At 40.2% G+C, this 15,992-nt stretch overlaps 1 protein-coding gene across 1 annotated transcript in view; it reads left to right on the forward strand.

The window, feature by feature from the left end:
* Positions 1–15,701, forward strand: part of KIAA1549L (KIAA1549 like) — a 72,904-nt gene extending 57,203 nt beyond the window's left edge. Inside the window, exons 17-20 of the mRNA XM_050898018.1 lie at positions 5,490–5,587; positions 6,813–6,958; positions 11,334–11,485; positions 15,414–15,701. Coding sequence (XP_050753975.1) covers positions 5,490–5,587; positions 6,813–6,958; positions 11,334–11,485; positions 15,414–15,695 — 678 coding nt within the window. The 3' untranslated portion in view covers positions 15,696–15,701. The remainder of the gene's footprint in view (positions 1–5,489; positions 5,588–6,812; positions 6,959–11,333; positions 11,486–15,413) is intronic.
* The last annotated feature ends 291 nt before the right edge of the window (positions 15,702–15,992 follow it).

Raw genomic sequence — 15,992 nt, forward strand, 5'->3', positions numbered from 1 at the left:
GCCTGCAAAGGTTCAGGCTGGTGCTATTTAAATCATGCTAAAGGTTATTTCTGGCACTTTGAAATTGGTCTGATGAACTTCATACAGCATATAATCATATTTTATGGTTAGAATTCGATTACAAGCTTAAGAGACAGCTAATGGGTAGTCAAATTACTTTGACACTTCAGAGAGTCTTTCTAAAATGAAATTAAAAATATTATATGGCGACAGGTTTTAAAAAAATGTAATAGCCATACTTTTTTGGTGAATGCTTCACTGTTTTCTTTCTAAGACTTATTACTCTTCTAAATCATCTGCATGTTTAGGACCTTTAAGCATTTGCTTATCTTTCTGGCATTTTGAAGATAGTGTCAAAAAATTCCCTGAAGATAGTTGATTGCCACAGATTAGGATAGGCACAGGCTGCTGGACTTTGGATAAGGGCTGTTAATTCATAGTTTTCTATGCATTAGTTTCACGAATACGAGCTGTACTTTAACCACACCATTTACTGGTTTGTTCTCAAATGGGGACGGAGGATTGGAATTGAAAATATCCAGCTGAGATGTGTGTGGGAAGTGACCTGTGGGTAGGAAAAACATGGAAGAATTACTGCTCTCAGCACCTTAGCAGCTGTTTGCCTGCCTGGGATACCTCCCCTCAGCAGCTTTGGGGGAGATGCTGCAACAGGGAGCGCTCGGGAGTGGGTTGGCTGACACGTAGAGGTGTCCGGGCTCAGTGAGCTGAGGGGGGAGTGAGCAGCCTCCAGCAGCTTTGGGGATGGGAGGTACCTGAGCACTGGGATGTTTGTTATATGGGGGAAGATGTTACCGCTGCAAACCAAGAATTATTTATTTTTGCCCTTTCTTAAAATTCAGTTCTTAGTGGCAATTAAAAGTCAACATTAACAATGCTATTACAATTTGAAATCTGGATTCAAGAGCATTTTGCCTGCTTAGATGGAACAAATGCAGACATTGGCTTTACCGGCAAGTAGATACAAGGCAAGTATAAAGGTCTTCAGTCCGTCACTCTCTTCTGAGATCTGGGTCTTCACAGTCCAGTTACACTAGACTAAACTTTTTACAAGATCGCACAAGATTTCCAGTAACTTGAGTGCTAACATTTATGAAACCTAATGCAAAGGCATTTCATAGGTGATACAAGTGCTGCATAAGATTTCTAGCACAGACGTGCTCTACCTTTATAACGCACAAATGGTAAACGGATTGAGGCAAAACAGCAAAAATCTGCATGCAAATCTCCATCTTAGTGTTTGCCTCTGTTCCTAAGTATTTGTGCCATACGCTTTCAGGGGACCAGAACTACTCTTCAGGTCTATGTTTCTTCAGGTCTCCTCCAAGTTATGGATCTTTGATTTTTTGCAGTCAACTTCTTGGCTAGTCCCACCATCAAATGATTGTGTATCTGTCCAGAGCGTGCATGGATCTTCTTTTTCCTTTTCCTTTTTCTTTTCCCTTTTGAGGCCTTCTGTGTTTTTTTTTTTTTTACATGCTAACATTAATACCTAAACTATCTATAGCTCTTGTGAGGGAAGGCCTGTTTGCCAAACCGCAGATGGGTGACCTGGGATAGCAGGATTCCTTCATATGGGGCTCATGCCTTCTCCTGGCAGAGAAAAGCTAGTAAAATGCAAACTCTTAATGTTGTTCTGGAGCCTCCAAAAATGGGATGAGCAACACTTGGCTGGGTCCTTGTCATCCAGCTGGTATACTACGACTGGAGGATGGAGTTCTAGTGTTGAGTGTATAACACAACCGCCAGCGTTGTGCCTTGGCAAATCATGTTACTGCTTTGGAAATTCACGCAGCTGAGCCGAGCAGAGAGCTACGGCCAGGGAAAAAAAGCCTCTTTATTACAAGGCTGGACCAGTTCCCATTTCTCCTCTTTAGTGCTCTGGAAAGAGGAGTGAGAGTAACAGAGCTCTGGGTCCCAAGGTGAGACCTAGCACCATACAACAGGCACTGATGGACAGACTTGCAGGCTGAGTGACTGGTAATGCGTCCAAGTCCTCAGAGCTTCTCTTCATTTAGCAGACGTAAAGTGAGAGTATTTTACCAAAGTTCAGCCACTTTCAATAACAGTTATTAAACTAAGTATAAAACAGGACAGCTAGTAAATCAAAACCAAATCCAGCTGAAATCAATGTTTGCATTATTCCTGGATTGCAATTTAATAATCAAATAATCAAGTTAGTTAAATCATTCAATGAGTAAACAAAGACACTGCCCTTCTAATTCCTATGGTAAGATGAAAGGAGATGGATATTTCTGTAATTAGAAGGCAACATTGAATAATTTCACCCAAGACAAATCTGTAAGTTGGAGGTGGTAAAATAGTTTAATACTGCAACCAGGGAAACGTAGCCTTAAAAGCTAACTGCAAAGTTTCTCCTTTAGACTTCAGTTATTGTGTGCTGATTTAACTTTTCTTTCCTGCATCCTGACAGGCGGTACCTTAGACTTCTGTGGGTTGTAGAAGACACTGGTGCAGGTGTCTGCTGGTGGCTGGACTTCATCTTCCAGAGGGTTGTGTTGTATGTTTCCTGGGCCCAAAGGCTGAAGCTTCTCTGCTAACTCCACATTACTTTTTAAAATTCTTCAGTGGTTCTCTTTTTAAATTGTCAGTGGTTTAGCCACAACAGATTCCTTCACTGGCATTTCTTCCTGAAAGGGTGGCGTGGGGTCTGCAGTCTGGTACCTGTGCAGTCTGTCCTGAATATCAGATTTGATTACTTCTGCCAGTGATTGTTATAGCCTTTGTATTATACAAGTCCTCATTTTTCAACAAAATAGAGTTTGGAATCCATGCAGAATGTTTCTCTTTTTCAGTTGTTTTGGTTTTCATTGTTTGGTTTTTTTTGGCGAACAACAAAAGTGCTGCAACTTTTTTTTTTAAAAGGATAAACTCATTTTGAAGAATAAAATCAGGCAAATTTTCTGTGAAATCAGCTTTTTTTTTTTTTTCCTGATTGGATTTACAACAGTGTACAAATTTCAGTGAAGTGACTTTATTTCTACAATCATGCCAGTTAGCCTAGAACCTAAGGGCTCATCTAAATCTATAATAGACACGCCTCTATAGTAAAACTTTGGTTTAATTTAGCCTCTGAACGTTTTTTTCCATTTGTGTGTTGCATGCAGGAAAACACTAATGCCCCAGCCCATCAGAGAAATTCTAGAAATTTTATTGGAGCTCCCTCTCATAACCATTTTGGTGTCTGTGGAAGCTTAGCACAAAGAGGACTGACTGCCGTCCCCCAGGACGGACTGTTCCTCGGCATGGTGTAGCAGATCTTCTAACAGGATTTTTTACCTTAACAGGATTCCCTCTGCCCAGCCATTGGCAAAATATTACCACTCACTCAAAATTGTTCATCTCCTACGTAAGCAGCAAAATAAGTGCTTCACTTTTCTATTTTACTTTTTTCCCCAAAATTTTCAGTGCAAGTCACAGCATGTTTGTGAACTGTTCTTTGTGATCCCTTAAAATGCCTCCTTTGATGTTCATATTCCAAAGCACATCCACTAACACACAAGAGAAAACCTAAATCTACCTCTGTGCGTCTGTCTACCCTGTTACACCCAAACAGTATCTGGAGTCACCGACCACTCTGAAACATTAGCTCATGTGCTGTTGCTTTAAAATAGGGGGGAAAAAAAGAATTTCATGCTTGGTACAAATGCATGCTGAGAGCAAGATGTGGGATGAAAGGCTTGTGGAGCCAGAAGGTTCAGCCTGTGAGAGCACTGCCAGGTTTTCAGATATACAGAAGAGGCACTGCAGATCATTTCAAGTCCAGCACTATTAGGAGGAATCTAATTGAGGTTTCCTTTGATGCGAATAGCATTTGTTTTTTTCTATACAGTTTTTTCATTAAAAATCAGTATTTCTAACCCCTGGATAGGAAACGTACCATTGCCTTTTTAGATTTTTTTTTTTCACCTAAATATAGAAATACTTTAAATACCATTGTAGCATGGTGAAAGTAAATATTAGGAGACTTTGTAGGTGGCATGAAAGGAAAAATGATTTTCATAGAGATGCCTTTGAGGGACTCTACCCTGCTTTAAAAGTGGTGGCAGTGAGAGGCGGGAGAAAGATGCTTGGTCTGTATTGCTTTTCCCTTAGAGACACTAACATCAAAAGTCAGTATTTGATAAGTTACCGTTCCTCTGTGTTAACCCAGTTTTGCAGCTATTTGAGAAAGAAGGTATTGGAACACTGTCTAAATGTGTAATTTTTAAAGATGATTACTGAAAGTAGTGTTTTTTGATATTTAGTGTGGGCTTTATATTGCCAAATTCAAACCTAAGTGTAGGTGTTAAGTCTGAGCTAGTCATGTAAATCCTGTAGGCTCTTTCTACAGGCAGGAGATAGAGAGTGACTCATCCCATGGTAACGTGTTTTTAGCTTTCTCTGCTGTTTGTGGAGGAAGCTTCTCTGGCTAAACCAGACACTTCTTGTTTAGAGGGCCCAAGTCCCACCATTGGACTTTGGACTCTAGTTTTTCTCAAAATGACTATGTCTTGATACTGCACAGCCTCCCCATAATTTGTTATTTGCTATTGCTCTGATCTTATCTTTAATCCTGTGCGTCGCTCTGAAGCATCGTCAATAAAAGCATAATTAAAAAAAAACCAACCCCAAAACACAATGTGTTGAAGTGTCAATGAAGTGCTAGAAAGGTATCATTCCTCTGTCTTTAAGTATATTTAGCAAAATTATGACCTCTAATCTATAGCAGTACAAAGAATTTAGAAGAGAAATTTTGTCCTGCATGTAATTTCTTGGGTGCCATGGGTTTCATGCACACGATTACTTGTCCTTCACATGTATTAGTGATGAAATCCAGAATTACTATGGGCAAGATGCTTAATTTTGTGACTTAGTGGGTTGGTCCTGTGTTCCTCTGAATTACTCTGCTTTTTTAGAACTGTTTGAGACCTTCGTTATTGCTTTAGGAAGTTACAGAGCTTGGGGTTTTTGTGAAGAATTTCTTTTCATCCCTTCAAGGCTGAAAGGAAGAGGTTGAAATATGCATTGCTTACAGGCACCTTCACTTCACTAGATGCTCCTCTGAGGACGCTTTCTGAATGTTTAAAATAGTTTGTTTCTGGAGGAAGCGAAAATACTGAGATCTTTTTCCTGTGGGTCCAAAGCAGCTGTTGAGTCTCACATAATTATAACAGATCTGCTTTGCCAGCAAGGTTACAAATGTCACAGAGACAGTGTTTAATACCTTTTATTTTAATTAGACTTCATCTTGGCTCTGGACTCATTTGTTCATGTTTTCTTCCACATCCTAAAATCACCCAAGCACTGTAAATTCTCAAATAAAATGCGATTACTATTGATGCCACAAAAAGTTAACTTCCTGTTGGCCGGCACGTGAAGCAGGTATTTAATTTCTGACTTTCTTTTGGTTTTTAATTTGACTGAGATCTATTGGTGTTTCAGAAAATATTTATTTTTCTCCTTTACAGGCTTATAGATTTTCTCAGCTTCCTGAGATGGTAATGGGTTCTCCTCCTCCTCCTGTCCCTCCCAGAACAGGTCCTGTGGCTGTTGCCTCTCTCAGGAGGTATTTATCTGTTGTTTTATTTTAGGTATGATCTCTAAAAACCACTGTTGTTATAAGAACTGGGGCAAACCCTGAAGGGGCACTTACAAGGCACTTATAAAGACACATTCATGAAATTGGAAACGTTTTTATTTCATTTTAACACGAAGAGGAAAGGAATAACAATGAATTTTCTCTTCTATTGGCTAATCAGTTTCAATAAAATTAGGAAATCCAGGCTCCAATGTCTTTTAAAATATGCTTTGCCTCAACTCACATAATGGCGTATTGTATTGCAGATGTGTGGTAGATAGTTCGCACTGTCAGTCTCCCCGCTTTTCTCTATTGTGGGGTTGGATGAATTGTAAGATGTTTCTCAGTACCCCGGGTCCGGGGATTCCTGCCTAGCTTTCGGATATCTCATACCTGTGTTTCTGAAGCCAAATACATGCAAAAGCCTGACTGCCTTAGCTCAGTGCATACATTTTGCCTCCTCTTCACAGTAAGGCACTCAAGGCATTCCTCACAGTAAGGCACAAAATGCATTTCAAGGAATTTTTACACTTCTGTGGTGGATGAACTCATTTAGCCTTCAGTGCTGTGCTGTTAGGTACTGCCTGGTGCCAACTGCAATTTCAGGCACCGCAGGCATGCTGAGAGTTGCCGTGGAGCACCGAGGCCAAGGGAAACTTTTCTGAGTGGCTGCTAACGATATCGTAACTACATCCAAATATTCAGGATACAGACACTGTCTGTTGACATATTCTTGTTCATCCATTACATTTTAGCTCTAAAGCAACTGGGACACACCATTTCAAAAGATGTTAGTACTTCCCAAGTGCGGTTAACGTTACTTACCGTAGTAGTCTCCTACTAGATGATACCATGTCACATATACAGTAGTAATATGGTATTGTCTGCAGTCTTGTGTTGATGAACTATGGTAAAGCTCTGGTTTTTGTGTTGCATGTCACAGGCATTTGTTTGAAGCAGCAAGCAAAGGCTCTATGCAATAGTAGTAACATGCTTTGGCAAAGTAGCAACCAGGCTAAAGAAGTTGTTCTCAGACTTCTCCAGACTTATTTTTCTCCAGTTGTTCTCCAAACTTCTGTCATGCCAGAGCAAAATCAGATAGTTCATTCCTAGCTGGCTTGTCATACAAGCTGATAGGCTTGTATGTGGCTATGAATCTCATCTGTCAGTCAGAATGACAAAAGTTTCTATTTTTTTCTTTCTTAATGCACAGGTCTACATCAGATATTGGCAGCAAAGTGAGAATACCTGAGTCCAGTGGGGCAGATCAGGTCCAGCATCATGATCAGGCATCTTTTGCGCCTGGTTCGAGAACTCCGATGTCTGTTGGTCCACTTGATCAATCAGCTTTTCACTCAGGTGAAAAAATAGTGCAGACCCAACTTGCAGCTTTGAGAGCCTCACAATTTATTTTGCATATAAATGAATGTATGTATGTAGCAAATACAAGTGATTATTTGGAGAAAGACTGTATTAGGTGTTTTTTCCTGGTGCAACTGAAGGAGACCTACAAAGGATTGCTCCTTTGTAAATGCACCATCAGCTGCATTGTAAAATACTACTCATCCTGCAGAAGCACCAGGAAACGGTCATTTCTGAAGGTAAGATCCTGCAGTAACGCACCAGATGCTCTTTGTTCAAGTATGGCATTCTGCTGGCTCACTGGTAAGGACTCTGAATTATTAAAGCCCAGTAAAACAGTTCATCTGTACCACAAAATCCAGTGGAATTTTTCGGGCTGGTACAGAGGGTGTTGGCTGGCAAAAGCAGAAGTTGCAGCATTGGGACTGCTGCGTGACTTGCATGTTGTGTTGTACCATGTACAGAAACAACCAAGGCAGGAGAGATGGGTAACGGGGTTCTGAGGGGAATGGAGAAATGAGGTGGATCCTTCCATAATTTTATCAGTCAAGAACATCAGGCCAACTGCTTGAAAACAGAGTAAGTACAATGGAGCTGTAAGTAGTACTGCAGAAGGAGGCTTAATGGCATTCAGCTCTGCTTAGTTTGTAAGGAAAGGGAGGAAAAACAAGTGGACATGAAGAACAGCACGTGCGAGACTGAGGTTTTCCAGCCTGACTGTGGGATGAGTTTTATGACTCCCTATTTCCTCTCGAGAAACTTAACCCCTAGTCTTGTCACAACAGTGGGCTGCTGAGGGGGTAAGTTGAAGATATGTGCCCGCTTCCCTTCAAAACACAAGGCAGCAGTGCTTTTGCATAGTCAAAGGTAATCCGTTAGCTTGTCTCCCCTCCTATTTTGGAGAACGTAGTTCCTGCTCAAGTGCAGAACTTGTTTTGGGTCTAAATGTCCCAGTTTTAAAGGCCTAGTGAGTTCCTGTCCTTTTGATATGGATTTTGTTTATGTATGAATTGATTTAATCATGAGATTAAGCTGATACACTGTTTTGATGGTATCTGGATAACATTTAGCTGGGAAAATATTTGAAATAACATATTTTGTCAATGAGAAGCTTTCTTGAAGAGCTATAGAAAAGACCTTACAAGATTAAAAAAATTTTACATGGTCAGTTCAAAGTTTTGAAATTAGTAGGTTTATTAGATATTGCTCTGTTAATCTGCCAGAAAAATTTCTCTTAGCTTCCTCAGAAGTAATAGTTATCTGCATTGTATTCAACATCTTCTACTGAGAATAATAATGTGGATATGCAAATCTGTTGTCAATTAATTAAATATAGTAGGTTTGAAGGATCCATTCGACTCTCACTTCTTGTCATACCTTCTGCAAACGGTGCATGTGAATCTGAAAAGAGCAGACACTCACCCTTTCATTTTAAAGCATTTCGAGCTATAAAATATGCCACACTACGAAGAGCTCTTTCTTCATGCCTGCAGTAATGTGTTCTGTGTGACAGACTTTTTTATCATTTCCAGTGATGTGGAGATTTTATTGTTGTATGTTAAAAACAGGTATGTTGTGTTACCACTGAAGAGTGGCTGCATTTCAGCAGAGACAAAGTGACCTTCGTGTACATTGTGGAGTTTGCCAGAATAATTCAGGGGGTAGTTGGAGGAAACTTTTGTATATGATAGATGCTACAAAAGGCTGTAATATAGGGAAAGACAAGGAGAGTTGTGAGGAACCTGCAACTGTAATACAAGGATTTCTAATGTTCTGATAGGAAAATAAATTTTTATTGCCTCAATGCATGAAGAAACGTTGCTGCAAGTGCTGATTTGGCATGAAACGGCCTAAAGTTGCTCTCATGCAGCCCATCAATATCAGCTCTAAGATACTGATGTTGCAATAAGAATTGGGATAAGGTATTACATCAGCCAATTGAGTGTTCATTTTGAATAGTAGCTCAATTTGGTTAAATTAAAAGAGCATTTTGGTGTAGAAGCCATGTGTCATCTACAGGAGCTGCACTTTCTTCTCGATACCCGTCTGAAGAATACTTATTTCCAGCCTTGCTAACTCATTTAAAATAGCAAACCTTGTGCTGTCTGTGACCTGGGAAGAACAAAGATCGCCCACACCTCTTCTCTTAGCCCACCTCCTTCCAAACCAAGGGGCTGGGGGAACTGGGATAGAGGTCCTGTGAGATACCCTGTGGCTACCTGCCATGCAGCCATACATCATAGATCTGACTGGTCCATAGCAACTCCATGGTGACTGCTTCTCTGATGGCTGAGTGACTCCAGCATCCTCCCTGACATAGGTGAAAAGGTGCTACAACCCAATATCAAAATGAAAGCTAGGACTTAATCCCTAACAGTAGAAAACACTGTGTAAATGCCAAGCATAACACAGAAGTTTTTAGTCCATATTTTGGATGACATATCCCTCATTTTTCTTCTTATATATATATTTTTTTTTTTTCTTTTTGAAACAGTGTTGAAACAGATGATATGTTTCTGCTCTGGAGAGAGTTGTGCTACAAAATATATTTTTCTCCTCTTCACAAGCCCTGATTGCTTCCATAGCCCTTCTGGCCTAGAACTACATGGGAGATCATTGAGAACTTATAAATCGCTGTTTTTGTGGAGACTGCTTTGGGGATGGGTGTCACTGTTCGAGTATTTCTATCTCTGTGCATGTGCCTGTGCAGTGTTCCCAGTATCTATTAGAGTAGGCAGCATAACCCTCTTGCAGAGTGTTCAGGAGCAAGGATGTGCAAGGGCTGTAAATGACATTCCGGGGGGCAGATATTTGAAGCAGCCAGTAAGTGATGTTAATTTCTATCAGTTATTCTCTGTATGAAGTTTGGGGGAATGCCCATGTCTTGCCATTTTGTTGGCATCTCTTACACAGGAGCATCATATCTACTGAGGGCAATTAGTGGCAATATTCAAATGATGTGTTGTTGGAAGGGAGAAGTAGTGTATTTTCTCTGCATTGACTCTAGTACAGAGCCAGTGCCCATCTATCCAATGTTACTGGACTTCCATTCCTCAGTGAAAATGCCTGAGTTATACTTTGTGTTCTTATGGGGATTACTGGCTCTTCCGCTTTCACATAAATTATGTTCTTTTTGCTATATTCTGTGCATCTGAAAAGTAAAATACGTGTCCATGCATTATAACTGAGTACTCAAAACACACCGTCCACATGCTTTGTTTACTACCTGATAAAGATGATATAGAGCTTTCCCACCCAGGATTTTGTGACATTAGTGTAGCTGTGGTACATTGCTAGTGTCTGCCTTCACATGTAAATAGACACTAGAGGAAGGAAGTCTTACCAGACAAGCAAGTTGTTTGTATTTTATTCTAAACTTCGTAAATGCATGGAGTTATGATGGCTTCTCTCAAGGGAAATAGTGGGAGCGTGTGAGAAGATGCTGGTCTTCCAGACAGCCTAGTTATATCCTGTGGATAATCTGAGTAATTGCAGCAAGAACCACATTGTTCTCTGCATCTCTGTGAGCCCCAGTTATAAACCCTACCTGAAAGAGCAGATGTAACCACATCCAGAGATTTGGGTGAACCTCATCCTAGGAAGGCTGGTTTCTCCCACCCAACTTGGAGTATGATAGTGGAATTTTAGCAGAAGGCTTCCTGGACATCCCTATGCATACATCTTGATCAAGACATGATAAAACAGATTTCACGTCAACAAGTTTCCTTGGTAATATTTAAGTCGTAGCTGCATAATTTATTGCAGTCATAGACTGTTCCTGGAACAGGAATTCAGCAGGTAAAGCCTTGGTATTTTTTATGGAAGCATTGAAGTTTTATGATGGGGTTGTTGAGCTTACAGCCTTTTAAATGTATCATCACACTCATTTTTGTAGGTTTTGTGCCTAGAGATATTAAGACAGTTCTACTGTGTAAACTGAATGCTCTATAACCTGCTGTTGAAAAGAAAGATGCACTACTCTAAAACCCATGGTAACAACAGCTAAAAATTGAATACAAGGAAGCAAATGTAAGAGGAAAAAAAGCCTTTTTTTCCTAATGATTCAAAGTTTTGATGAAGATCAGTTGTTACAAGGATCAAGTCCTAAGTCCTCATATCTTTATCTGAAGGCTGTGCATGATTATATAGACAACTGCAAATCTTGCCTTCTCCAGTATTTCCCAGCATTATAGAGATGTTCTAGTCAGATGGTGGGAGCCTTACATCCAACCGATGGTAATCCCATTCTCACCAATTAAAAAAAAAAAAAAAAAAAAGAAAAAGACTGGGGCCAGTTACTTCATAAGCATTATCTTCTAATTTGTAACTGAAAATGTCAGCTATTAATTATATCTACTTTCTTTCTTAATAGGAAATACTGTACCAGCAGTGTTTGCCATACCAGCAGCAAACCGACCTGGCTTCACAGGCTATTTTATCCCAACACCACCCACCGCATACAGGAACCAAGCCTGGATGCCCTATGCTGGAGACAATGAATTACCAGGACAGTGGGCAGACTCAGTAAGCATCCTTGCTTTTCTAACTACATATGTTTTCTGTGATTTGCAGAGGAGGGGTTTTAAGCAATGCTAAGTGATCAGCAAAGAATCCGAGCAAGATAATTCTTCCTTGAATGGTAATAATCTCTAGTAGTGAAAAGCTATGAGAGGGGGCATAGATACTTTAGCTGTCCATCCCATGAACTGTAAGTAACGTCTTTTAGAGAGTTAAATCATTCACTAGGTTAGGGGCTGGCACCCATTCAAAGTTGATGGGTTAGGTACCACTTTTCTTTCCCAAGACAGAGGTTAAATATTTGGATATGCACGTGGCAGGAGTAGGTGATGCTGCCTCTCGAGGTGGCCTTGTGCTGTTTGGAAGCTGGGGAGCATCTTTCCCTCCTGGAGGCTTCTCTCACGACAGCCCAGCTCCCGAATGCTAGCTCCCGGCTCTGCCGCAGCCCTGCTGTGCAGTGTTTCAAGTCCTCCTGCAGGCTGCCGTGACAGATCACGAATTAAATAATTAATTGCACAATTCTAGTCTGGGACAGATGTAATTTTTAGCCCAAAGTATACCTATATTTTAAAGAAATAAAGTTGAGACATCCTAAAATGAATTGCAGTAGTTTATCATGTTTGAAACAATTTCTAAAATTCAGGGCTTTTTTTCCACTAGGAAAAAAAAGATCAATTCTGCTGCTTGAGCTCACATCTGGTATTTATGCAGAACCAATTCAGCCAAACAAACTGGGAGATGGGTTCTATTTCCTTGTGCATATCATCAACAGAATATTTTAGTGAATTGCAGTTGGAGTCTAATAGTTGGCTTTGAGCAGCTAAGCAAGAGACAACACAGTCATATAAATGTTCCTGGGGGCGGCTATTTGTTGCCAAATCTTTATCACTGCTCCTGATGCCTGCGAGGAAAAGAATTCAGTTTGACTGTCAGATGCAAGTCTGAATTTGTAGGCTGAACTGTCAGGAAAAAAGAAGTATATTCATCTGTAAGCTGAGCACATCTGCTGATGTGCCCCCAACACCTGGAGGCTTTTGATGCTGTCATACAGATTCCCTTCCCAGAGCTGCCCTTTAAAGCATGGAAACCCTTTTTCTTTTCATTGTTCTATTTATTCGTTCGTTTATTTTTTTGGTTGTTTTTAACCCTACTGACATTTTAAATCCAGGAGGCGCATTGTGTCTGAGCAATAATTTTAAACTTTTTCTTTTAGAAGGAAAAAACCGAAAAAACAAAATAGGAAAAGTATTTCACTTGTCTTTCATTCTTTTTCCTTTTTGTATTCCTAGTCCTTGGCTGCAGTCCCATGAAAAAAGAGTCAGATATCACTTGTCAAAAGAGGAGACTGAAAACAAACTGGACAAAACTGGAACACAAGTCTCCAGCCCCCAGTTCCTTCCTCTGGAAGGAGAAGTGTGTAACCCTGTTGAGGGTTTCCCTGTCTTCAGGGAAAGAGGTGGGAAGAGCAGTTAGTGCTGGTGGACCGTACACAGAGGAATGGAGAGGGATGCGAGAAGCTGTCTGAAAAATAACTGTGGCAATATAGAATTCAAAGGAAACAAATATTCCTTTTAACTTCACTTACCCATTACAGAGCTTTAACAACTTCTTGTTACTCAGACTTTCAGGAGTGTGGTCAGTCTCCTTCTGTGACTTTGCAGGAGAAGAGGAAAAAATGTAAAACCAAAACACTTCAGTTTCTACAATGAATTTGCGCCTCCCAACAACTGCAAGTCTGTCAAGAAATTGTCTTTATTTGAAAATCATTACTAGAGGAACTAGTAATAGTGTTAGCAACATAATACGGTCAGAAAGCCTGAATAAAACTGCAAAAAATAAAGATCTAAAATAATACTCAGAGTTTGAGTTTCTGGATGCTTTCTGGTTTCTGAGCCACTAAATTATAGCTTGATCATGCTTCCAAGGTTTTCTTGACAATTAGTAAGAACAGAGGCTTAATATCTATAAGGTGAAAATTGAGATTTTTTACTTTTCATGCATTTCCACTAGCTGGACTGTAAACAAAGGGACATAGGAAACAGGAGATTTGACAACAAAGAATTATCTTATAAGGTCAATTTACTGTAATGTACTATTTTCTCAGTTAAAACGTAAGTATTGAAGCACCAAGTTTTGTGGGAGAAGGGAACTGTATCCAGCAAAGCATTTATTTTCTAAATTGCTAGATGCTGCTTAGTGAAAGTAGTAACCTGGTGGCCTCTAGTGGCGTGTTCACATGTTGTACTACTAAAATGTTTGTCTTTTGAATACTCTATTGTAAACTAAACAGATGCAACTGCATTTAATGATCACTTTCATATCATGCCTGCTTCCTATGTTTATCTTATCACACCATACTGAACGTGTTTGACATTCTCTTCATTGCTTGATGGATATCCAAGATCGTATAAAGCATGTGTAAATCCTAGCGGTCAGGTTTTCATAGGTTCTTAGATGCCTGAAGTGGCAAGATTTTCAAAAGCACCCAAGGGGTTGTTAAACTCTCACAGGGCCAGAGTCAAAATGGGATTTAAGCAAAATTCCAAAGCTGTCATTCTGAAGTCCATGCTGAGGTCCCATGTTCCCCAGAAGGTATACAAAATTGGCAGATGTTTCACATCTTGACATTTCAGTCTGCTTGCAGACACCTAAAATTCTGAAACTCTGCTTCTGCCATACCCACCAAAGCCTTAGCCCTGGTGGGTGAAGCACCTTACACTGCAGCCTGACTGAAATCCAAAAATTAGCTGAGACATCTGCCTGGCTGCCTGTATTATATGCTTACATAAAACCTTAATGTATTTGGAAAATAAAAATCATGTGTTTTTCCCATTTAAAGCAAAAAGAATTACAAAGTTAACTTTTTAGTCATAAAACATTGTGGAGACTTATCAGTTAACTTATAAGTGTAGTATTCTGAGTATAGTGTAGATAAGTGTACCTTTCTGAGTCACTCAGTTAATAAAAAAGCATCACTGAACTTTCCTTACTTGTCATTGGCATGGACTAGAACAATCAGCTGGTAAGCTTTTTCTCAAGGAGAAATTATCTTGTCCTAGTAATAGGTTATGGGTTGCCTTCTGTAACAACATAAAGCCTTCTTCAAAATGAAGGGCTGTACATTCCTGTTTCATAGACTTTTGCAAAACATAAATAAATACTATTTTTATTTGATGCATTAAAAACTTCTGAGAACTAGAAAGACTGGTATTGGGGTTCATGGATTTGTGAAGGAAATTTAATATCTTGCAGTGACTAAAGGGCCTCTGTTATTATTTTAGTTTTAGATAGTGTAATGTGGGGCTGAAATCAGTGAAGTTACAACAGAGTAAAATCGCAACCCCCCCATGTAATTCTGTTAAATGTGACCAGAAATCCTGATACTTCTGAGAAGTCAGTGTTGAGTGTCCAGGTTGGCATACCTGAGCTTATCCCTGTTGTCTGCATCTAGTGAGTTTTTGTTAGGAACAGTAAGTCCAGAGACTTGGCTGACGGATTAGACAGTGGCTGCAAATCAGCAAACTCTACTTTTCTGTTCTAGGCTTTTTGGTGTCCTGAAACGTAGTGGTGCTGTCTGTTTAAAACTGATATGTTTAGGAAGAATAATAAGCAGAGGACACACTTTCAGGAAAGCCTTCTCCCTTTGACTTTTTGCAGTGATGATAAATTAGGACAGGCAATGTTTCTCCTGCTAGGTGGTTTTGCTGCCACAGTCTGGGGAGTTGAGTACCCGCTACATTGACATATGTGCATAAATGGCACATGCCAAGATAGACGTTTGTAAATGGACACTTAGGAGTATGAGGTTTACGTTCTCTTCATATGGTCCTATCTGCTACATCTTATTCTGCCCTGGGGAGGTTTGTGTTACCTGGCAGGTGGCACTGCGGATCAATTGTTCTGTATAATTTTGTATAATTACAATGCTCTACAGGTACCACTACCTGGATACATTGAGGCTTATCCACGGCCCCGCTACCAACATAATTCTCCTTCGCGACTTCCTCGCCAATACAGCCAGCAAGCGAGCATGCATCCCAGCCTGGAACAAGCTCCTTTGCCGTCCACCGCAGCTTCTCAGCAGAGCCTGACAGAAAATGACCCGTCTGATGCTCCTCTCACCAACATTTCTACAGCTGCCCTCGTAAAGGCAATAAGAGAAGAAGTTGCTAAACTGGCCAAGAAGCAAACAGATATGTTTGAGTTTCAGGTCTAATAAATCTTGTGCACGGTATTTGTATCATGCAACCTGGGGGAGCCAAGAAAGCGACTCCTTTAATTTCCAGTTACAAACTTGCTGTGAATTGTGCCAGCGATGGCATTTTTCTCTGTCTGAAAAGTCAACACTATGAAATGACTGAAAGTAGAGCAACAGGACTCTGAAGATACGTAATTCTGCTTGCCAGCTAAGGAAATGCTGCCATGTAACTGGTTAATACGGATAAGATTGATCATATGCAATTGTCACTTAGCTCTCGTATTATGACCCATCGTTGCTAGAGATGCTGCTGAA

Source organism: Gymnogyps californianus, chromosome 5 (genome assembly GCF_018139145.2).
Source record: "Gymnogyps californianus isolate 813 chromosome 5, ASM1813914v2, whole genome shotgun sequence".
In the NCBI taxonomy this organism is placed as follows: domain Eukaryota; kingdom Metazoa; phylum Chordata; class Aves; order Accipitriformes; family Cathartidae; genus Gymnogyps; species Gymnogyps californianus.